Below are 22,111 nucleotides of genomic sequence, written 5' to 3'. Positions count from 1 at the left end.
TAAAGAGCATTTATTTGTCATCTGTTTCTAAAAATTGTCTTGAATTTTCAGCTGCTGCCTGGTTGCTGGTGTTAGAGGAGGCGGGACCAGTAAATTGTTGGTGCCTTCACCAGCCAATCGCATCTGCGCCATTGGGTTAAAGCGTCGAAAGGGGCCGTGCATCTCGAAAACACGCCAGCCAATGAGCAACGGCCTGAGCGCCTCGCCGGCCAATCAGGATGTTCGATGCCAACCGGCCCTGTATCAGGGTGGTGCTGGGCGGCTCGAGCTCTCACAGGGAGACACGGCTTAATTGTACAAGGTAACTAGTTTCCACTCCATTTTATTTTGTTACTGTTTACACTAAAAATGTGTGTAGGCTACGTGTCTGGTCGCATGTGTCACGGTGTGTGGACAGACTGATACTGAGCGCTGAATAACGGTGTTAACGATACTTCCGTTGTGCTGTGTGTTGATAACGGTAAAGCGCGATGGGCATTTAGTCATGTTTCTGGTGTAACAGTAGAGAAAACGTTGTTTGAACGACCGACAGTTGTTTCTATTGTGAGCAGCTATTAATTTAAACGTGCTGTGTTTCCAACCGTCCAGGCGGCGCGTGAGCCTGAGGTGCTGCGCTGTTTATCTTTAACACATGGCAGCAGACTGCGTGTAAATAGCTTAACAACCAACTGTTAGGTAGGTTAGCCATCCGCCTGGCGCTCAGCCTCAGCCGGTAGTTTATTAGCTGCACCTGGCTCACACAGTCCGACACCACAGTCCTGCTCTGAACCCTGCTGCACTGGAAGACATGCACATTCAACTTTATGGAGGCAGCAATGGGCTCTATGCACAGCTCCACTACTTCCTGAACTTAATGCTGCTCCTTTGTTTGCTGTCTTACATTATTGGACAAACTGATTAATCCAGGTGTGTCTGACCATTGTGACTACTCAGACACACCTGGATTAATTAGTTAGTCTAATAATGTAAGACAGGAAACAAAGGAGCAGAATCAAGTTTTGAATTGTGTTACCTCATGAGGACATCTCATGTGTGCATGAGAGAAGAAAACCTGTATAACGCTCTACAGTTGAACAGCATCACAGACAGTAGTACAGACTGTTAAACCAACTCCACCACAGCTTCATCCAACGTTATAACCATAATGAAGAAGGGTTTACTGCAGGCAAGGGCGTAACAGATCTCTGCCCACTTTTTAAAAAGCAAATCAAGTTAGTGTATTTGTGTCCTAATGCAAGGAAGAGTCCAAAATCGTTACCTAAAAAAGGACAAGGCAGATTTAGCCCTTTATTTTGGTATTGTCATATTCATTACAGTAGTAAAAGGTATTTCAGCCATGTAATGTACCACCATTATTCTTTACACATTTTATTTTGTTGTTAAACAGTTTATTCTGATAGGACTTATGCTTATTATTAATGAATCGTAACACCACTTGCCACTGTGTAGCTATTTCTTACCAGATGAACTAATGGCAGTATGTGATTTAGGAAGCTCTGGACATAGCACACCAAATTTGATTCAGGGAGAAAAGCCGATCAGTTCTCAGATCAGCTAAATCCTACCAGTGCAAAGTTACCTCCAGCCACTAGCAAACTATCAACCTGCTAACTCAATGTGACTATCACTTCCTTTGGACGGTGGTTTCTCTCCTTTTTAGATGATGAACCAGCTATTTGAAATAGTTTGTTGGCTTTGTGGCTGTTTTCCTTATGTTTCTGAGCAGATTATGGGCTTGACCAATTATGACTTGGCTGGATTTGATTTTTGTGGGAGTTATAACCCCCCTTAACCCCTCATAAATTACACCCTTGACTGCAGGGCCAGTGAATTCAACTGTTAGTTCTAGGTAGATGTGCCGAATAAACTGCCAACTGAGTCAAAGTTAAAGCACCTCCCCAATGCCACAGTCACCATCTCTCCAGTTTGTCAGGGCTTGTCAGAATCAGCCTGATTCCCAACTCCTACACTTGGTATTTCACATAAAAGTGGGCGGTGGTGTTTCTCTTCAGTGCTTTTTGAATCTTTCCTCTGCTGTCTTAAACCCATTCACCCCTCATTCCTCCTTATGTTTCACAGCCCTTGTTCTCCTCTCATCTCTTCGTTCCAGATGCAGTTCATGCTTCTATTCAGTCGACAAGGCAAGCTCAGGCTTCAAAAATGGTACGTGCCTTTGTCTGATAAGGAGAAGAAGAAGATCACCAGAGAGCTGGTACAGACGGTCCTGGCTCGGAAGCCAAAAATGTGCAGTTTTCTGGAGTGGAGGGACCTCAAGATTGTATATAAGAGGTACGTGGAGATGGGACTTGTATGTGAGGGGGGAAAAGTTTTCCGGCTGAACGCTCTCCAAACAGAGTTTATCACACTTCCCAGGGCAATTCATAGAGCTATCATTCATAGACCGGGCTGGGTTGGAGAGCCAGGAGAGAGTGTTATCAAAGAGATGAAAGCATTATGACCACAACAAGAAAGAGCATTAATTTTGCCTCATTATGTTCCGTTGCCGTGCCAACGGACAGGCAGCGAGACAGTTGGCGAACCTGAGTGACCCAACATGGACAGACGAGCACAGCAGTCGAGCTCTGCAGAGACGTTGTCTGTTTTTAATAGCTTCAAAAAATGACTTTGCCTTTTTTTTCTTCTTATTTTCTCATTTTTTCATGTTTGGGTTTTTGCCTACTACAATTAAATGGTCTCATTCATGTATGCAATTAATGTAAAGGTGTTCTTTTCTAAGTGATGTGCAGTGGTTAGAATAGCTGTCAAACAGTTAATGAAGAGAGAGAGTCCTTTCCACTCACACGCCAGGGGAGATTTCCGAAATCTGTCTGACCACTGATGTAATAGTTGTGAGCCAGAAACGAACACTAGTTTTTGCTGAAGGTGAAAAGAAAGAGGTTGGAGGGAAGAAGTGACTCTGGGATTATGATTCAGTGTTGGTGGAGCCGTTAGGATTGTAGGGAGACATGAAGGGACACAGACAGTTGGAGATCCAGTGTCTGTGCTTCATTTGATTTTGTTTATTGACACATTAGCTTTAGTCAGAAGAAATGGAAATAACAAGATGTCAGGTCAGATCTGTGCACACATGATGTGCTCCACAGCCAAACGAGTCTCAGCGCAGTCGATGGAAATTGGTTTTTATACAGAGAGGAGAGTCACTGTCGCTGCTCTTTGATATTTCGACTGTTTTTGACACAGTAAGAAATTGTGAAAGAGAATGTGTAAAGATGAGATCTGGAGCAGGAGCACACAGTTCTAACGAGGTGTAGCTACTAAAGGTTCCTGTTTTCATGTTGACAGCTCACCCATCACCGCTGGGGGAAGATGTATTAATGAAATGCAGCAACTAATGTTTTGACTCGCAGTCTCTATGAAAACACCATTGATTTTTTCTGTGTTTTTCTCTATGAAATCAATATTCAACCTCCACTTCAAAATATACATACATTCTGTAAAAATATATATATTCAAACTGTGAAAAACATGGATGGTTTGTCTGTGTCAGTCAGCAGGTCGCTACATGCAACACAGAGTAAACGGAAATGTTATTTACTTCCTCTACATCGATCGACAAATGGATCCTGTTTCCCTCTCTGCTGCTGTGCTCTGTGAGTCAGCTACAGTGAAAGTGCTGTTTCACTTCCGACAAAGAACAACAAGGCAACAGAACTGAAGTCATTGTTTCCTGAGCCTGGCTGTGCCATGTATTAATTTACACAAACAGCAGACAGCTGCAGCTTAAACAATAAATAATTAACAATAAAAGCTGATCGATAACACCAACGAGCTCCGTTTGAGTTCCGTCGTGTTTGAGACTTGCTCCATCATGCTTGTCTTTCTCAAAATCCACAGGCTGGTCCAGGTTCACTGTGTGGCCTCCTGACCTGCTGGCTGTGGGGGATCAACTGACCGGCTCCTGTATTAGCCAATCATCACATGCTTAAACCGTGCCTTAGGGATTATCAGGGATAAGGAAGCACGGCAGAATGAGGCTTAACTGAAACAGCCCTCTGCATCCGGCCACTGGCTTTTTTAATGAATACTCTGGACTCAGTAAACAGCAGTCACTGATCATAACTGAGAACTGCTGTGTCAGCACGATTACTGTGAGCTGGGAGACAGCGTATATCACTTTGAAAGTCAACTCCTCCTTTATTCACTTTGTCAGGTTGATGTTGCAGTTTTCACAGTGAGATAACTCTAGAAATGTTGTTATTTTTTATTGAGGTTGTCAGGTTGAATTTGGCTGCTTGTTGTCTTGTTGCAGATATGCCAGTTTGTACTTCTGCTGTGCCATCGAGGACCAGGACAATGAGCTCATCACGTTGGAGATCATCCACAGATATGTGGAGCTGCTGGACAAATACTTTGGCAGTGTGCGTCGGCTGTCTCTTCACTTCTATTTATTATTGTATATATGTTAACATACAGTTAATTTGTAACTCGTCCTGTTTAATTTCTGATCAATAGGTCTGTGAGCTGGACATCATTTTTAACTTTGAGAAGGCCTACTTCATTCTGGATGAGTTCCTGTTGGGTGGGGAGGCTCAGGAGACGTCCAAAAAGAATGTGTTAAAGGCCATTGAGCAGGCAGACCTGCTGCAGGAGGTAAGGCATCGCATTCAATCAAAATGGGAGTGAAAACGATTTAATTTTCTCCCACTTTACCAGTAATCTGCCCTCACTGACCTTCCTGATCGAAGAGTCTGATATTATACACCAGTACAGACCTGCTTCATTAGTGATGTTGTGGTCTCAGTCCTGAGGTTACAGGTGTAACAGCAGAGACGATTTAAGCTGTTTTCCATCACTGTTTATCATAAATCTTTTTTATTACTTAATAAAGTTTTTAAGAATAATTTCTACCATTTCACAGTAAAAGACAGCCCAACTGTTTATGTGAAGCAACAGTAGGAAATGTTTAGTGACCTCAGCTCTTTTTTTGACCCCAGTTCTGATATAATGGAGGAGAGTGAATAGTAACTAGTGACCCTGTTATCATAAGATATCATTACACACAGTTAAACAGGATTACATGCTGAAGATTTTGTGAACCTGTTTTGTGTTTAAAGGAGATTTAAATCCAGAGCAGGAAAGTCAAACAACCAATAATGCTAATATACGAAATTGGTGGGGGGGGGAAAGCTACCAGTAACTATAAATTTGATAAAAATGCAAGTTGACTTGATGCAATTTTTTAGGTTTATAATTTTAAGATTCATCAGCATTCATTTGTCACAGTAAAAGCAGGATGGCTCAACACAAACCTGTAACTACAGAACTGCACCCTCTGTGTGTTAAGAGTCTTGACTGGTGCATTCATGTGTTTTACTTGCTTCATTTAAGTGGACAGGGTCAGTTTGAGCTGCTGGTGTGTCTCTGAGTTTCTTTTGTTTATGTTTTCTCTCATGGATTTAATCGTTAATCTCTAATTTCATCTCCCGAGCTAGATGATTGTGGTACTCCATGGAAAATGTTACATTGACTTCTCAGTGCTGTATTGTCTTTCCATTTACTTTGATCTCACTCTTGATTACAGCTCATGTTTCTCTCTTACTATTGTGATTTGCAGAATATAGACTTTCAGATGCGTCTGTTTGCAGGTACTGTTTGTTAAAACCCAAATATCCCTTACTGTAGCATTCATTACCGTAGTAACCATTAGTTTTAGATATATTGTAGATTCACCGCCACCATACTAAAGCCGCAGGAAACAACCAGCAACAGCAATATTTAAAATGTCACAGGTATGCTGTAGATATTGAAGTTGCTGGTGTGTTGTTCTGCTCTGTAATGACTCCACCCCTGAAATCTGAGTGTAGCTGTAGTCTGATGAACTAACCTATAGCTTCTCTGCAGCAGCAGGGAAATAGTGATTTTCTTCTGGAGGACGTCACATTTGTTACAGTGGCATTAACGACAGTGAAAAGTAAAGCTCTGCTATAGCTTCGGTCTCTGAATCCCCATGGTAGACTCCTGATGACCGAGCGCCACATCACAGGATTCTACACTGTTGTTAGCTCTTGATAAAAACATATTGTCACTTTTAATTGGTTTCTTATCAAGCCATACATGTAATACATGACCAGGGATGTTGATGCTATAGTGTGCACAGCATTAGGTTGGATGATAGCACAGGTAAGCAATCTATTCAGTCACATAAACATCTTAAGCAGTGTGATTCTCCATAGGAAACTGGACATATTCTTCACAGTGTTTCCAGTCTTGTTGGACTGCAGTGAAGTGAACAGAGAGTTGTTGCACAGCCCAGAAACAAGTTGTCATTGTTTGCACTGCTGAGCCCAAACAAACACTCCTGTCCCACATTAGTAGTTTACATAGAGAGAGCACAATTACAGTAGCTGAACCAGTGTCACTGCAATTATGATTCTGACCATCAGCATAATCAGCGGTAGAGTAACAAACACTGGTCAGAGCCATGGCCGTGCTTCAGTGTCAGGACAAAAGGGCTTCTCCTTCGCCTCAGCCTGTTCATGGCACTGCCACTGCAGAGCTATTAAGCAGCATGGATATGTTTCTCATCTATGGACAGTGCTGTCATGATGCTGTCAAAATGAAATCCGAGGACTAGCCTGTGAAACCAGCCTTTGATGTTGAAATAGGGCAAAACACATACTGTGAAGTAAAATCAGGCCACTGGTGACAGCACTCTGACATCAGACAGTGATATGAACCAGATGTTATTTACCTACAGCCTCAAACTATTCAAGTAAAACTGATCTTGTAGAAACGTATATTTAAAAAATAATAATGATTAAATACACTGATACAAATGTCCTGGAAAAACTGACCAGAAATATTAGTCTGACAAACTCTAGTCTGAACTCACTGCAGCAGGTTATTATGTAGTTTTCACTCTACAGCAGTTATCTATGTATCTGAAGTTTCTGTCTGCATGTCTGAATATTTATGACTAAGCATAAAGAATATTCTGCAGTCCCGTCATTGATACTGGATACATTTATATTTCATTATGTGTACTGTGGTTTTAACTTGTGGTCATTCATCATATTTGCAGTAATGCAGCATAAAGCAATGAAGACCTCTGCCTTCATCCATTAGGGCCAAACTGAGAGTATTCATATTAGCAATCAGTAGACTAAAGTAATGAGCAGTGAAGCAGAACCACAGAAAGGCTGTTTGGGGCCACAGCCATTCAGTTTGCCAGCCAAGTCCATAATCCCCAAGGACAAACTTCATTGATTTACAGTCAGCTGCGCCATCAGGGAACATACTGTGCTGTGATCCTAAAAGGCTTCTGGTCGCTTCTTTAAGGAGCCTTTTCCTTTTAAGTGCATGGAGTGAGGAGTGTAAAAAAATCATTTAGTTTGTATTCTCATTTAGGAATAAGAATGGTCAGAACCTTCACAGTGCCGATCCAGATTTACCCGGAGAGGGAGAGAGAACCCGTCTCTGATTGGCTCAATTCTGTATTTATAGAGCCAGTGTGAAGACTGGGGGAGTTTGCCCAATGAGGAGCTCTTGTAACGGGCCTAGGGTCCACCCGTGCCCCCACCCAGGCAACTGGTAACTACCAGACTGGTGCAGTCAGTCGGTCAGCATGGGTTTCCAGCTCTGTGTGCCGTGAGCTTTGACCTGCATGTACCTCTGAGTGACAAAAATACATAGGTCATAACAGGCATGAAGTCCAACATGCCTGAATACCCTCAGTTTCACCAACAGGCGGCATAATGCAGGACTCGTGTTTTATGGTCAATTTCATTCCTCTTACACACAGTAGTGTAAAACTAGTGTTTTCCTCTAAATTGGGACATAAACGTGAGAGAGCTACTGTATGCTGCCTGTGTGAAGACTGGCCTCTTGTTTTACTAACAGCACCCAATGAACTTGCTCAGTTTACTGATGTGATGTGTGTTGTTTTCTGTACAATAACAGTGTATCACTACAGTTTTTAAATTAATTGTAATAACATACATTCTGCAGGTTTTGTATGAGGTGTCATTTGACCCAAATGACCCATTTTACACAAACTGTGCCAGAGAATAATTATTATGATTATGATTTTCTTAATCTTAATAAATCCCATGAAAACAGAAATCAAACGGTGAACACTTTCTGACAAATCGTTGGATTGGATTGGATTGGATTGTACTTTATTGTCCCAAAGGGAAATTTGTTTTGGGCTCGGAGCCACTGCATACACAAGACAATACATACAAGACATCCATACAAAATACTTTCACACCTTTAACACGCATTCAAAACAGTGAAGGGTGCTTCCACTCTATTACAAATAGGTCCTCAGTCATCGAATAGGTCAGTAAAAACAGTCGACAGTAGAACTGATCAGATCAGCAGCTCTTTAAGTTAAAGTGCTATGTGCGCTGTGGTTCAACAGAGCCAATAACAGAGCCTAAACCAATAAAATAGTTGGTTTATAAGATAAAAAATTTCCCTGATTATTTTTCAGTAAACTGGACAAAACAGTCTCTTTACAGAATCTAAGTCAAACATAGCTGTAGGTCAGTGGATATGAAATCAGTTTGGTTAAAGTCATGCAGAGGTCGAGTTGGGCCACACTTGGAATGAAGGCCCTGAGCTTTACGGCATTACTAAGTGCATAGTTCAGTAATTACATAGAAAACATACCACAGGGGATTTCAGTTCAAGCTATTTTAATAAGCCTTTAATGAAACCTTTCTCAGGAGCTGGCCAGTAGTTCAGGTCTTCTTTTGGAATAATGACGCCTCTGAAGACTTCCAGCTCAGCTCAGCTCTGCATGCGAGACATCAGAGGTAAATTGAGCAGAGACATCCCAGTGAAGAGGTCACTGATATTGTGGTGGTGCACCGTTAATCTCCCGCTCCCTTAACACACACTGTAGACGTGTAGGTGCTGTAGGTTACTGTGAGCTGATCAGCATCACTCTGTTTATTTTTGTCTCTATGAAAATGCTTGCCTCACAGGTGTGATGGTCCCAAATATGGCCTCTGAGGCCTCTGGTCTTTTCCAGAACTAGGCCACCGAGGTGAATACTCTGTGTGTGTGATTTAGGAACTTTGTACCTCTAGAGCCCTGTAGTCAGACCTAGTGTGGGTCTTCTCCCTGTGTTTATCAGTCTGTGTGTACTGTAGCTGGATCTGTGCTGGTTCACAAAGTATCGGTCCTGGTCCTGTCAGTAGTACCAGTCTCTCCACAGCTGACAGTACATGTTTGTGTTGAAAACACAGTCTGTCTTAGTCTGTTTGTCTTTGCCTTTCATTTTCTGTGTAACACCTCATTAACACTGTCCACACCACAACATGTTGTCTATGATTACATTTCTGCAGTCTGACCACGTGGTCAGAGTTACACACATCTAATAGATTCAACAGTTGAGTGACTGTATGACTATCGGACAGATTTGATCCTAACCCATCAAAGTCCAGAGTATGATCATTAGCTATAAGCTAATAAGCTTAATGTTAATATAAACCTTAAAGGGATAGTTCAACATTTTGGCAAAATGTCCCATTGCCATAACCCCTATAGTTTTAGCAGTAGGTTCGTTTAATTGTCGGTGCAAGCTATTTTTAGAACAGCGGAGCAGAGCCGCGAGCTGCTCAGAGCTACACTACTGGGGCTCATGGGATTTCTTGGTTTCCCTCATCAAATACACAATCCAACAACTCCAAAACGCTCTGGTGGACAAGTTGTGACCTGCACATTCACCACGCTATGACTATGAGATAATAACGGAACGTTACGAGAGTTGTTTTAGAGGTAAATTCATGCAAAACCGCTGATGCGCGCCCCCTTCGGGGCCAGTTTTTTGGCAAGCAGTCTCTGCATTTGCCCCGAAAACAACTCTGTCTCGTAACGTTCCGTTATTATCTCATAGCGTGTTGAATGTGCAGGTTACAACTTGTCCACCAGAGCGTTTTGGAGTTGTTGGATTGTGTATTTGATGAGTTTGATGAGGAAAACCAAGAAATCCAGCGTAGCTCTGAGCAGATCACGGCTCTGCTCCAAACCTACTCCTAAAACAATAGGGATTATGGCCAAAATGTTGAACTATCCCTTTAACTGTTCCATTAAAACCACTGTAAGTCTTCTGGGTAAGTCGGAGGATTTTCTACCATCCTGACGTCCGCATTTTTAATTTAATGGACAAACATGAAGGTGGTACTTCTGATCTGATCTAACTCTCGGCGAGAAGTGACTAAGAATTTCCCAAGATGTCAAAACACGTCTGAATTAGTAACAGGGGAAAAGAGTGATGAGAGTTTGTTCTTGTCACTGACGACGCCTCCTGCCTGCTTCTCTGTCTCCTGCATGTCCTGTGAATGAAGTGTCTGAATGAGGAGTTCTTTCTCAGCCCAAATGTTCACGTGTTTTCTAAGTTGTCTGCATTTCTCTCCCCCAGCCCCGTCATGAGTACTTTAATGTGCCTGTGTACTGATTGGCTGCCATCGCTGCTGCCGCTGCTGCTCCTCCTCCTCCTCCTGCTGCTGCTGCTGCTGCTGCTGCTGCTGCTATCATCCACCCTGCATGCTGAGCTCCTCAGTGTCTGGCACCTTTCTTTCTTCCCTCTGAGCACTTGTCATTGTCATTGGTTTGGGCTCGTCATAATATTCTCAGCCCACTGTTCAGCTGGATACTGTACATGACAGTCGTGATACAAAAGTGTTCCAGTATCAAACTGAAAACTGTAGTCAGTGATGACACATTCAGGTTGGAGTGGTAGACTGGACAAGGTCACTATTGTGTTTTAATAACAGCCTGTCATACTGACATCAGTCATCAATATTTCCACTGAATCGTATTTGTTGTGGTGATGTATTGTTACATGCCTGTCATTGTTCCACATACAGTTTGTTTCATTGCTCTGGCAATGCAGCAAGTTTGCATCATGTCCAGGTACACTGTCTGACCAATGGTCTAACTGAAGATCCACCTACTGGACTTCTTCCAGAGCTTCAGCTGCATCTCCTGGCCTTCACTGAACGTGTGTTCCCAGTGTGAGGAACCAAACCTCTAGATCAACAAAACAACTTAGTTTTTTAGTTCAACAAGTAACTTGTTGTTACCAACTGGTTAAAATCAGCAGTTGGTTTTGGATGGTGTTGACAGCCAACACTAGTTTTAACCTCAGACTAAGATTAAACAAGAAAAGCCACATCCAGTGTTTTATTATGATAAATGGTTGTGACATGATCCCAACTTTTGCTGTTCATCTGTGTTATTGCCATTCAGAATATACAGGGGAAGCCTGCCCTCTGTTGCACAGGTTGTGGTAAAGGTGCATAAACATGACTGACTGTGTTTAAGTGAACAGCATGTCCTCAACGTGTTTCAGTATGAAAAGAAATGCCAGCAGGTCAGATAACAGTATGAGCATCTGAATTCTGATGTTACTTAAACACAGGATCATCACTGATGTCAAGTGTGTCTGTCTCATCAGTTTGTGTGTTTTTCATATTTTTAATGGTTTCCTTGTTGGTCTTGATTTTACGTCTGGATTCACATGACATCAAGTGTGGGTGGAAGGTGAATGCAAGAGGAGTTGTGTGTTACTTTTTTCATTGTTTCTGTCTATATAATCTTCATTCAAATCATGTATTTGAATTTTAGTGTGAGTTTTTGTAGAGTTTTTCTGACCATGGGACAGACAGGACACCTAGCATTAAGAATCATTCTTTATCACTATCTTAGAAATGATTGATAGACCATAATTAGTGGCAAAAACACTCGAGGTAAGTAATATGAATGAAATTCATATGAAAGAAATATTTGCACTCATTAAGCAAGGGCTCTTTTGACTTTCTACATCATCAGTAGGAATCAAACACCATTGAAATAATTAGCCTTACACTTAGATTAATCTATTTTAACTGCACACTGACAAAGCACTTCAAATGTTTTATATGATCGGTCATTGTTCATCTGAGTCCTGGTACTGAAGACAGACTGCATTAATAGATTGCTGTGATTAATGAGGATATTTTGTTAATGTATAATATAGATAATTAATAAATTGTTCATGATTCTTTGTCACTCAGCACACGGGTGTCTTTCTTTGATGGAACTGTTTGGTTGCTGTGTCTATGGTAACGTCTGAGCTGGAGCTGGCATTCTGGGATGTAGTTTTATTTAGTGTTGGAAACCTCACCTCTGAACGGTGCTCAGCAGCATTGGCTCTTCAGATGAAGAGGTTCAGCCAACACAACAGGCGACAAGGGAAACATAACTCCGGCAGAATTTACCTCAACAGTGAAAAGTCTATAATTGATGAACACACAGTGTTTTTAAAAATCTGTGTTGAACATTTTAAACTGACACTTTGAGGTGACTGTGGGGAGGTGGGTTATTTTTCTCCTCTTGCCACAAAGCCAGCTTTCTGTCTCACTGCTCTGATGCAACTCCTCTCTTTACTTTGTGCTGAACCTCGTTGTAGGATGCCAAAGTAAGTGCTTCTCTTTTCTTTCTGCCATAAGTCAGCAGCTCTCATCTTTTCCCTATATTACCATGTCTGCCTTTATGCTCATTGTCACAGGCACATCATGAATGAATGAATGGATAAATATCAAATAACTGGTTCAGGTATTTAGGCCTATTTACTCACTGATTGTATATAAATGTATAGATAATGATCAATGGAGGCCTACTCCCCTCAAACATGTACAGTAGAGTTTGCTGGGTTACTTGACATGTATTAATTTGCTTCAGTGGCTGTATTAAAGATATGTATTTTTAACCATTAGCTGTGCTACTGAAGCAATGATTTTATGAGTGGGCCCCTGTTTGTATTGGGCAGTGGGCACACGGACGAGCAAGGTCACACTCCCTGAGTGAGTGTCATTCTATTGCACTGAAAAACAGTTGGTGCCGGCAGCAAAGAGGTGAGGCAGTGCATCGACTCACACAGGGAAGAGTGACAGCTAACAGAGGGACATGCAGTAAACACAAAATATTCAGCATTCACAGTAGATTAAACCTTAAGCTTTACCTTCAACGTTGATTATTGCAGCAGACTCTCAGATATTAATGTGGCATTTGTCAAGGAAAACTGTGCTACAGGCTGTGAGCCTCTGTTGTATTTTATATTTATTAACTTAATTCAGTGTGAATATTAAATTGTGTGGCTTTAAGTTCACCAACCAGCTGCAGTATCACACCCCAGGCATTAGGGTGAAGTGACCTGTAGATCGTCCAACTAGTGCGGACTAGTGAGACTTGTTGCGTACGAACTGATGAAGCCCCTTGGATAAGAGGCGAAACATCTTCCCAGACAAATACAAGTCCAGTTGCCTACGATTCAGTTTGCCCAGAAAAGAACGATGACCTGGATGAATGAGAATATCCATAGACGTGACCTGTAGAGTTGTCAGCACCAAACATACACCACTCACAAAAAGTTAGGGATATTGGGCTTTTGGATGAAATTTCAGAATGCACTTGAAATGCACTATAACCCCTTCAGGTGAACTGACCTTCTCTGAACTTTTGAATGCACATGTCCAACTGTTCAGTGTAGACAATAGGTAGATTAGGCGTGCTCACTCCAAAAGTCTCCAGTGATGCCCAGGTACCAGTCCAAAAGATCAACATGTGTAGAGAATCGACAGCACTCTTAGTATATGATTGCACTTTCTTTTAATATAAAGTGTGTTGTTTTTATTCCCCTATAGAGATGGGAGGCTTCTGGTCTTGATGTGAAGGGATTGTAATGTGTTTTGATCCAGATCTTGGTCTAATTAAGGTATTTTGACATTATGTCCAAGTTTTGTCTGTTCCATTTTGACCTTTTGATGTATTTTGGCCTGTATTCAGAGAATTGATGTGATGCTATAATTGTCTTTTTCTTTATATCAGTGCTGAGGACGCCTGTTAGCTGAAACGCGTCCGTTTATCTGTACTGCTGCTGTGCGCTTTATATTAAAAGAAAGTGCAATCACTTACTAAGAGTGTCTTCATCCTGCTGTTCATCATGAGACCAAGACCACACCTGTAGAACAGTCCATCAACAGCACCTGGACATGTGGAGGCTTCAGACGATGGGAAGTGTCCTCAGTGTCACAGAGTGTCATCAGCAGGTTGGACAGAAACACAGAAAGACAGAGAAGTGGACGTCCTTCGGTCACATGATAACTTATTGAGACATACTTCTACTTAAATGCCCTACTTTCATGATATAATATCACTGTAGCATGAACTTTTTACATTTTCCATAACATCCCTAACTATTTTGTGAGTGGTGTATATCACAGTGTGATGAAGTATTCATTTAATACATGTTGACTAATGAAGCTAAAACTAAAAACTGTTGGGCTAATTTATTTTCATAAGTCAGCACCTGAACAACGTTACAGCTGAGTGCTGGTGTTGTGTTGAAAGCTCCCGTGGCTCACCGAGCTCTAACCTGGAGCTCCGGTTCCTCTGTCCCTCCACAGGAAGCAGAGACCCCACGCAGCGTGCTGGAGGAAATTGGACTGACATAAACATCCTCATCATCATCATCATCATCATTTGCTACACACGCCTCCACCTGCCAGCCCAACTGCTGTATGTAGCCGACACCGATTCCAATTCACCTCTGAGCACACACAACCTCACAATCACTCTCTCTCTCTCTCACACACACACACACACACACACACATACACGGTGGGCATGGTTTTCCTGTGCACTGTTTGTGTGTGCCCTCCCCAGTTATTTATTTGTTCGGTGTGATGACTGTTACTAAGGGAAAATCCAGTATATTTAAGTTTTTGTCCGCTCTGCTGTCCTCAACCAAGAAACTGTACCGAGTGAACTGCTCGATCTTAATTTGACCAAAGCTGAAGAGATCGCTTTAATCTGTGAGGTAGAGTCAGGATTTCAGAAACCTGACAGTAGGCTATACACTGCAAAGGGAAGTCAAAAGTATTACAAAACCAAAACCAAAGAGCTACATTTCATCTCACCTCCCAGTGCATTGTTATTATCAAGCATTTCAAGCTCAGCACCTTGCACCCGGCACATGAACACTGTGCTCACACTGTAACACACCACTGCAGTCTGAAATGAAACGACTGGTGACGAACTCCAAAACAGAAAATGTTGTATATGTGGTACTCTACTGTAAGTATTCTCTCTGTTTACACACTGTCGTCACCCTTTGGTTTCTAACAGCAGGGTCCCACTTGATGTTGAATGCCTTAATCTCTGATAGATGTCTATTTAAAATGAAATTATTTATGACTGTCCCATCATTGCACATGCATGCAACTACACTGTAGCTGGTAAATACAGAGTTTATTTAATTGTGTTATGTGCAAGAACTGAAGAAATTGATTGTTTGTTTTCTTCGTGTTTACTACTGTGCTGTTTTATTTTGTAAGAAAAAGGGGTTTTTGCAGATTCTTAAATTAAAATATCTGAACAATATTATATATGCTCAAATTGAGAATCTTTGTCCCAATGGCAAATTAATTAATTTGGCCACTAGGTGGCAGAACTCCAAAGTAAAATGATTTAAACAGAGCCCTGAAGTATTACCGCTTTTCCAAGCACCACAAGTGTTCCATCCAGGAGTTTCCTGGCCTCCTGCTGAAGGCCAGCTTTCATTTGGCTCTGCTCGAGGGAAATGTCTGAATATTCAGCAGTTAGATGTCTGACACTGTGTACTCTGAAGCTGTTGAGCAGCAGCGGAGTCTGTGTCTCCACAGGCTACAGTACGTATAGGTCATCACCAGTATGGCAGGGATCAGAGTTCAGTATACTGTACAATCAGTGTATTAATGTGTGTAAAATGCAGGAAAAGAAATACTAGCAGTTCCACAGCTTGTGTAGAGTTGCACTTATGTCATGGTACAGGCAACTGAACACAGGACATGTGTAGACATGCTGTGGCTTTCCTCACTAGCTCGTGGACTAGGTGCAGTGGATTAAGCTGTAGTGACACTTACAATCAAAACTAGGATTATTTATAACCCAAGACAAAGAAAAAAAATCCAAAAGCTTCTCACTCTTGACCAGCATGACGATTCAAAGCTCCTACCCACCTTAAACCCACCTTCTCAGTTGTTTTCACCTGCTTCAGCAGAGCCTCTGCCAGGTTTCTAAAGGCCTGTACAGAACTCCACTTTGGGGGCCTCTCATTGGCCCACGGAGCTCGGTGACCTTATGTGACTCTGAGCACAGCTCCACCTGAGGCCGACCTGAGCAGAGGTCTAACAACTGAAAACAGCTGCGAGGGTCTCCTGAAGCCGTTTCACTGTCTACTCCCAAACTGGTAGTGATCAAACAAAAAGAAAGAAACTCTGACCACGTGTCATATTGTACAGCATGTAAACTACCTATTTACTACTGTGACTCTGAAATAAGTGACTGTACATTGAATAGCAATAGTGTCATAAACATAAGTATTACATTTTTTGTGAATCAAAGTCGTAGTTTCCAACCACTTGTATGAGTATTCATACACTAACACAGATGTTTATTAGATGCCTTCAACATTAGACTGTGCAAACATCATAAACTGGCATTTTATCCATATTTTATTTTCACCTTGCACAGTATGTTCATCTTTAAAATAGCTGGTATTGTATTTAATATACTTTTTCTGAACTGCTCATGTTTGAACCATTTTGAAACTTCCTCTATATCATAGTTGTATTATGTAAGGAAACACTGGAATCTCTTATTATGATCTTTTATATAACAACAGACTAGCATTTTCATGCATACTCGATCGTGTGCTGTTCTGTGTTCAGATGTGTGACCGACAGAATGTATGCCGTTCTACGCTGTGTGTAAAGTGAAATATATAGTAGCTACAGAGTGCAGTGCAACCCGTGTATTACATTACAAAGCATGTGTTCACTTGCTGGGGGATAAATTGTGTGTTTACTGTTACAGTGTCTGAAATGATAAAGGAGGAAGGTTATGTTTTCCTGTCAAGTTCAGCAATAAAGAGTTCTCTGAGGGCGGAAGGACTGTGTTGTTTCCTTTAATTCTTCACAGGTCACTTGGAGCACATGAAGAAAGAAAACTGCCTGGTTTTGGTGATAACAGGAGAAAATGTGTTTCCAAGTGTTGTTTTGCATTGACAGAGACATGTTTCAATACACAGAGCCAGCATGAGAGACAAAGATAGGATTTGGTTTCATAAGATCTCACAGATCCAACAACAAATAATAAAATGTAAACTCCAAAGATAGACATTAAAGGGATAGTAGCATTTTTTTTAAAGTGGGGTTGTATGATCTACAAATAGCCCCAAAGTACTTTAATTGCAGTAGAAGACTCTCTACACTCCTCCCGTTAGCAACGCCAGCCCATAGCCCTGCCCAGAGATTTACAACATACAGTGTAGTGAACAGACCCAAAGAAACGGCCTTTTTTCACGGCCTAAAAGAGGTTTTACCTGAAAAAAAAAATACACAGTTCCATTGTTCGCTATAATATAATTTTTTCCAGCCCCTCAAAGTGCAGGAAAAATGCAGTTTTTATTTGGACCTAACCAACTGTTGATCGGCGGGCGCTAACCCTGGGCGGAGGGATACGTGAGTTGGTTAGGTCCAAATAAAAACTGTGTTTTTCCTGCACTTTGAAGGGCTGGAAAAAATTATATTATAGCGAACAATGGAACTGTGTATTTTTTTCATGTAAAACCTCTTTTAGGCCGCGAAAATAGGCCGTTTCTTTGGGTCCATTCATAACACTGTATGTTGTAAATCTCTGGGCAGGGCTATTATGGGCTGGCGTTGCTAACGGGAGGAGTGCAGAGAGTCTTCTACTGCAATTAAAGTACTTAGGGGCTATTTGTAGATCATACAACCCCACTTTTAAAAAATGCTACTATCCCTTTAACTTAGAAAAAGAAGATAATTCATTGATGTTAGGATGACAAGTTTTATCAAAGCACAACAGTTTGTATACTGTATATGTAAACAAAAGAGACAAAGGCTTCTAGATCCATTTTCCTGAATGGAGTTGGACACAAACAGGAAGAGCACAGAGCTTGTTTGGAGTTGCATGTTCCCAGACTACATAGGTCAGCATCTACAGTATGTGTTAGTACGTACGGTATGTGGAGACAATGCATTTAATCACAACCAATACATACAGTATGTTCAGTCATTCATTTTGTATCACTTTGATAACATACATATGGTCCATTATATACTAACAACACCTATAAAAAAAAGTTATATGAAAATAGGCTTTCATTTATAATAGGAAACCAAAACATAGCTTCCATTCAAAAAAGGTTTTGGCTCAGCCTCAGTCATAGGATATACATGTTTATGGCTCATATATAAGTCATCTAAGACTGAAAGAAAACATTATTTGATTTGGTTTATGGTGTTTCTGCAGCTTCAGACCAAATCAAAGCCTCTGCTCAATTACTTCATACAGGTTGAACAGATATTTATGTCTAAAATGTACCGTTAAAGGGATAGTTCAACATTTTGGCAAACTGGCTCATTACCATAATCCCTATAGTCTTAGCAGTAGGTTCGTTACCTTTAATTGTCGGAGCAAGCTATTTTTAGAATGGCGGAGCAGAGCCGCGAGCTGCTCAGAGCTACGCTATGGAGGCTAATGGAATTTCTTGGTTTCCCTCATCAAACTCATCAAATACACAATCCAACAACTCCAGTGGATAAGTTGTGACCTGCACATTCACCACGCTATGAGATAATAACAGAACGTTACGAGACAAGAGTTGTTTTCTAAGTAAATTCATTTAAAACCGCTGATGTGCTGTTCCGTCGGGGGCAGTTTTTTGGCAAGCAGTCTCTGCATTTGCCTCGAAAACAACTTTTGGTGAGGTAAACCAAAAAATTCCAGTAGCCTCCGTATCGTAGCTCTGAGCAGCTTGCGGCTCTGCTCCGCCGTTCTAAAAATAGCTTGCACTGACAATTAAAGGTAACTGATGAATCGGTTTGCTGACTTTATGACTCATCTCTACTTGTGCTACTGTCACATTTTACCTCAACAATACTGAATTATTATTGATTTATTTGGGGGATCAGTGTATTACGTTATCTTGCTTTAACTCCAGAGGCCAAGTCTGAAGAACACTTTCTATTTACTGTGGAGGTGCACTTAGTAAATATGAGATGAAGGACAATAATCATCTCCTCCTTTTTAACTCCAGGAGACAAAATTAAATGTGTATTGACAGAACTTTGACCTATAAACAGCACAGTAAAATGCCTTGGGGAGAATATAATTTTTGGTCAGGGGCTGTTTCTGGCCTGTGAGATGCCACAGATACGTTTGAAGGAACTTGCTTAACTAGCTCTAGTTTTCCTCCTTTAACATATCTTCGATCTCTTTGTCCCAGTTGTCATCATGCTGCTCATTATCAGCTAACACGTCATACTCCTGAAGCTCCTCCTGCAGTTCTCTCTCCCAGTCCGCTGTCTCTTCTAAAAACAACAAAAACAAAAAAAGATATTGTGTCACTCTGTTGATAAAAAACCAAAAAAATCCCAGTTCAACAATAACTTACTCTCTTTCGTGTTTGGCTCTTCCCGCTTATCCAGAACCAGCTGTTCCATTTCTTTGCGCAAGTCGTCCTCATTTATCTTGCACGAGTCAAAAGCATCACTCACAAATTCAGACACGAGGGGGCTGGTGGAAATCTCCTCTTCATCCTTCCATTACAGAATTAGAGCATTAAATTACACTGATTTTAGTAATTTTACATCTTAATAGAGAACTTTTATTTTCTTGGGTGTTTTATTCTGTAAATAAAGAACCTTACCTCATTTGATTTTGGTTTGGCGCGGCAGATGGCAGGGGAAGTTTTCCCTTTAACTCCATCTGCAAAAATCACCTCGACATTATGTCTCAAGGAGAAGATCAGTGACATAATAACACTTTTAACACTGCTATTTAGAAGGTTGTGACATAAAACCAAAGGTCAAATTACATGTACAAAAAGGTCAGCTCACCTTCACCGCACTGTCTGCCTATACTTCATTCTTTTTGTTTCAATATTCTGCTGTATTTATTTGATTTGGTTTTGAGTGCAAGGAACTACTTTTTCATAATATAAGAATTATTCTTCTTCTCACTGAGAACATTAAGACTAAGACAGGCCTTATAGTTTGACACTACACAACGGAGTGTACCCTTTTGATGAGGATCCTGAGGACTACCGCTGGGTTTCTCCACATGCTTCCATTCTGCTGCCTGGTGCGCTGCCAGAGCTGTGAGCTGAGCCGACTGTTTAATCAAGGACACACGGTAGAAGTAATTCTTCCAGAACACTTCCTCTTTCACCCTGAAGAGAATGACAGGAAGAAAAAAAAAAACTGACGGTCACATCTGCGATGCAATGAATGAATTGTTTTTGTTTTTAACAAACCTGCTCTTAGGCAGGATGATGAAAACACAGGTGTGTGTGTAAAGTAAGTGAGATCTTCTCACTGTTTGGGGACCAGGTGGAAACGCATCTTTTTGAGGAGCTCATCTTCTTCCAGCATCACCATGGCAACTGGATACATTTGCTCAAAGTCAAAGTGAAAATGAACGCCGGCAGGAGGGTCTCGCAAAAAATTTCTTTTGTCCTGTTACAAAAATAAACAGTACATTTTTAATCATACAATATAGATGCACCATTTAGATATTATTCTGTATAATAAAAACAAAATCTTGGAGGGTTGAATACTAACAGCTGAGAGAGCTAAAACCTGTTGCTGTACAGTTTCCTCTTCATTATACCCGACCCAGGGTGGCACAGCAGCACCTAGGAATGATTCCAATTAGCCCGTAGTTATGCTATTATGATGTAACTGTACTTACAGGTCAAGCATTTGGGGTCAGCAAACAAATAATTTAATAGAATACTTTGAAAGAAAGGACTGACTGAATATAGAGAGACACACAGTGTTCAGCACTTACCAAACTTTTTTGCTTTTTTCTCCTGTACAAACTTTTCTTGTTCTTTCTGGAAATCGCCTAAAATAGTCTGAGGGACAAAAATATAAGAGAAGACAGACTTTTATAGCACATAGTGTTGTAGTATTCAAGACCAGTCTTGAGACCACATTTTAAAGGTCTTGGTCTTGTCTTGGTCAAGCTGGACTTTGGATTTTTTCTCAAGACCACAGCTGCAGTGATATGTTTGGGTTTTTTTTTTTTTAACCACAAATGTCTCTGTCACTCGCTCACTTTGGTTTATGTAATGTAATTCAAATTGTTCCACTAAAGTATCTGCTTGTGTAACCATCTGAAAAACTTGGCGGCACCAGAGTCAACAGTTGGAGAGACTTCAACAGGTTCTGTGCTGTGTTCTTCTGTTAAATCTAAACTTTTTTAATTAAATAAAGCTGAGGAATGATGTAAATATGAACCACATGATTATTATGAGTACTGTCTGACACTGAATACAGTAGCCTAATGGTCTTGAAAATGGTCTGGCATTGGTTTGGTCTCAGTCTTGGACTTGGTTGTGAAGGGATGTGAAATAATCTGACAAAAACAAGAGACGCCAGGGGATTTTGTTTTGTTTTTTGTTTTACCTTATCAATGATTCCATTTATTTTCCCCTCCTCTACACTTTTCTTCAGTGTTTGTGCCGTTTCCACCACAGACTCGGACAGTTTCTTCGAAGCACTGCTGGCGAAATTATAGATGTAACCTGCGAAAAAGCGAAAATGATTGACGTTACTGGTGTTGCCCGGATGTAACAAAGCATGTCAACACGTTCAGCTCACAATAACAGCTCTACTGTAGCCTAATTGTAGTGGATAGTGTCAAACTTACCACTGAAGCCCGTCGAACCGCTGGTTGGCTCACTTTCTGCAGCTGTGGTCGCTTTGTTTACCTCGTCCTTCACGTCTTCTTTGACATCAACAACAGACTCGCCTTCTTCTTTAACTTCGCCATTTTCGCCTTCTGTTCCAAACCATGTCCCCCAGTTCTTAAACATACTTTAAATATCCCGTCAGTGGTGTTAAAAGAGTTTCTTCAACACACCCTAATGGCTAAAATATATCAAATGTTCTGATAGTTTGAAACTTACAACAGTGTGGTAGCTGGTGACGTTTCACCACTCAACCATTTCCGCGGATTTTCTAAGTTTGACCCTTCTGTCTATCCTTAAGTTGAGAGGTTGTCATGGAAACGCGCTCTACTAAGTTAA

General features: G+C 41.1%; 2 protein-coding genes across 5 annotated transcripts; one reads left to right on the top strand and one right to left on the bottom strand.

Annotated features, from left to right (window-relative positions):
- The first annotated feature begins 165 nt into the window (after positions 1–165).
- Positions 166–16,866, top strand: LOC310984662 (AP-1 complex subunit sigma-2). 4 transcript variants are annotated; one of them, XR_014595322.1, is made up of 6 exons: positions 166–301; positions 2,111–2,289; positions 4,271–4,379; positions 4,474–4,611; positions 14,418–15,684; positions 15,717–16,866. XR_014595322.1 is itself a non-coding variant. In XM_083969942.1 (5 exons), the coding sequence occupies exons 2-5, from the start codon at positions 2,111–2,113 to the stop codon at positions 14,463–14,465; spliced, it is 474 nt and encodes a 157-aa protein (XP_083826068.1). In that variant the 5' UTR covers positions 166–301; the 3' UTR covers positions 14,466–16,866. The 4 variants fall into 4 exon arrangements, 3 of the variants coding, with proteins under 3 accessions (XP_083826068.1, XP_083826070.1, XP_083826069.1); XM_083969942.1 differs by having other exon boundaries at positions 14,418–16,866; XM_083969944.1 differs by lacking the exons at positions 14,418–15,684; positions 15,717–16,866 and adding an exon at positions 10,391–11,614.
- Positions 16,867–17,822: 956 nt separating this feature from the next.
- Positions 17,823–22,022, bottom strand: LOC310984288 (synapse-associated protein 1-like). The gene is made up of 9 exons (XM_083969459.1): positions 21,733–22,022; positions 21,489–21,607; positions 20,869–20,935; positions 20,640–20,713; positions 20,395–20,534; positions 20,097–20,248; positions 19,727–19,785; positions 19,472–19,616; positions 17,823–19,388 (listed from the first exon to the last, which is right to left on the bottom strand). The coding sequence occupies exons 1-9, from the start codon at positions 21,896–21,898 to the stop codon at positions 19,261–19,263; spliced, it is 1,050 nt and encodes a 349-aa protein (XP_083825585.1). The 5' UTR covers positions 21,899–22,022; the 3' UTR covers positions 17,823–19,260.
- Between the last annotated feature and the right edge of the window lie 89 nt (positions 22,023–22,111).

Source organism: Trachurus trachurus, assembly GCF_905171665.1.
Source record: "Trachurus trachurus genome assembly, chromosome: 4".
Taxonomy (NCBI): domain Eukaryota; kingdom Metazoa; phylum Chordata; class Actinopteri; order Carangiformes; family Carangidae; genus Trachurus; species Trachurus trachurus.
Note: the sequence above shows the minus strand (reverse complement) of the source record. Positions and strands in the feature narration are given on the sequence as shown.

Excerpts from the sequence above, each read along its gene's own strand:
- LOC310984288 (XM_083969459.1), bottom strand. The coding sequence starts at position 21,898 with ATGTTTAAGAACTGGGGGACATGGTTTGGAACAGAAGGCGAAAATGGC. Across the intron at positions 20,535-20,639 it reads AGGTTTTAGCTCTCTCAGCT|GACAAAAGAAATTTTTTGCG; the intron begins GTTAGTATTCAA and ends TTTTTGTAACAG. Across the intron at positions 20,249-20,394 it reads TTCCACCTGGTCCCCAAACA|GGTGAAAGAGGAAGTGTTCT; the intron begins GTGAGAAGATCT and ends CATTCTCTTCAG.
- LOC310984662 (XM_083969942.1), top strand. The coding sequence starts at position 2,111 with ATGCAGTTCATGCTTCTATTCAGTCGACAAGGCAAGCTCAGGCTTCAA. Across the intron at positions 4,380-4,473 it reads TGGACAAATACTTTGGCAGT|GTCTGTGAGCTGGACATCAT; the intron begins GTGCGTCGGCTG and ends TCTGATCAATAG. Across the intron at positions 4,612-14,417 it reads AGGCAGACCTGCTGCAGGAG|GAAGCAGAGACCCCACGCAG; the intron begins GTAAGGCATCGC and ends GTCCCTCCACAG.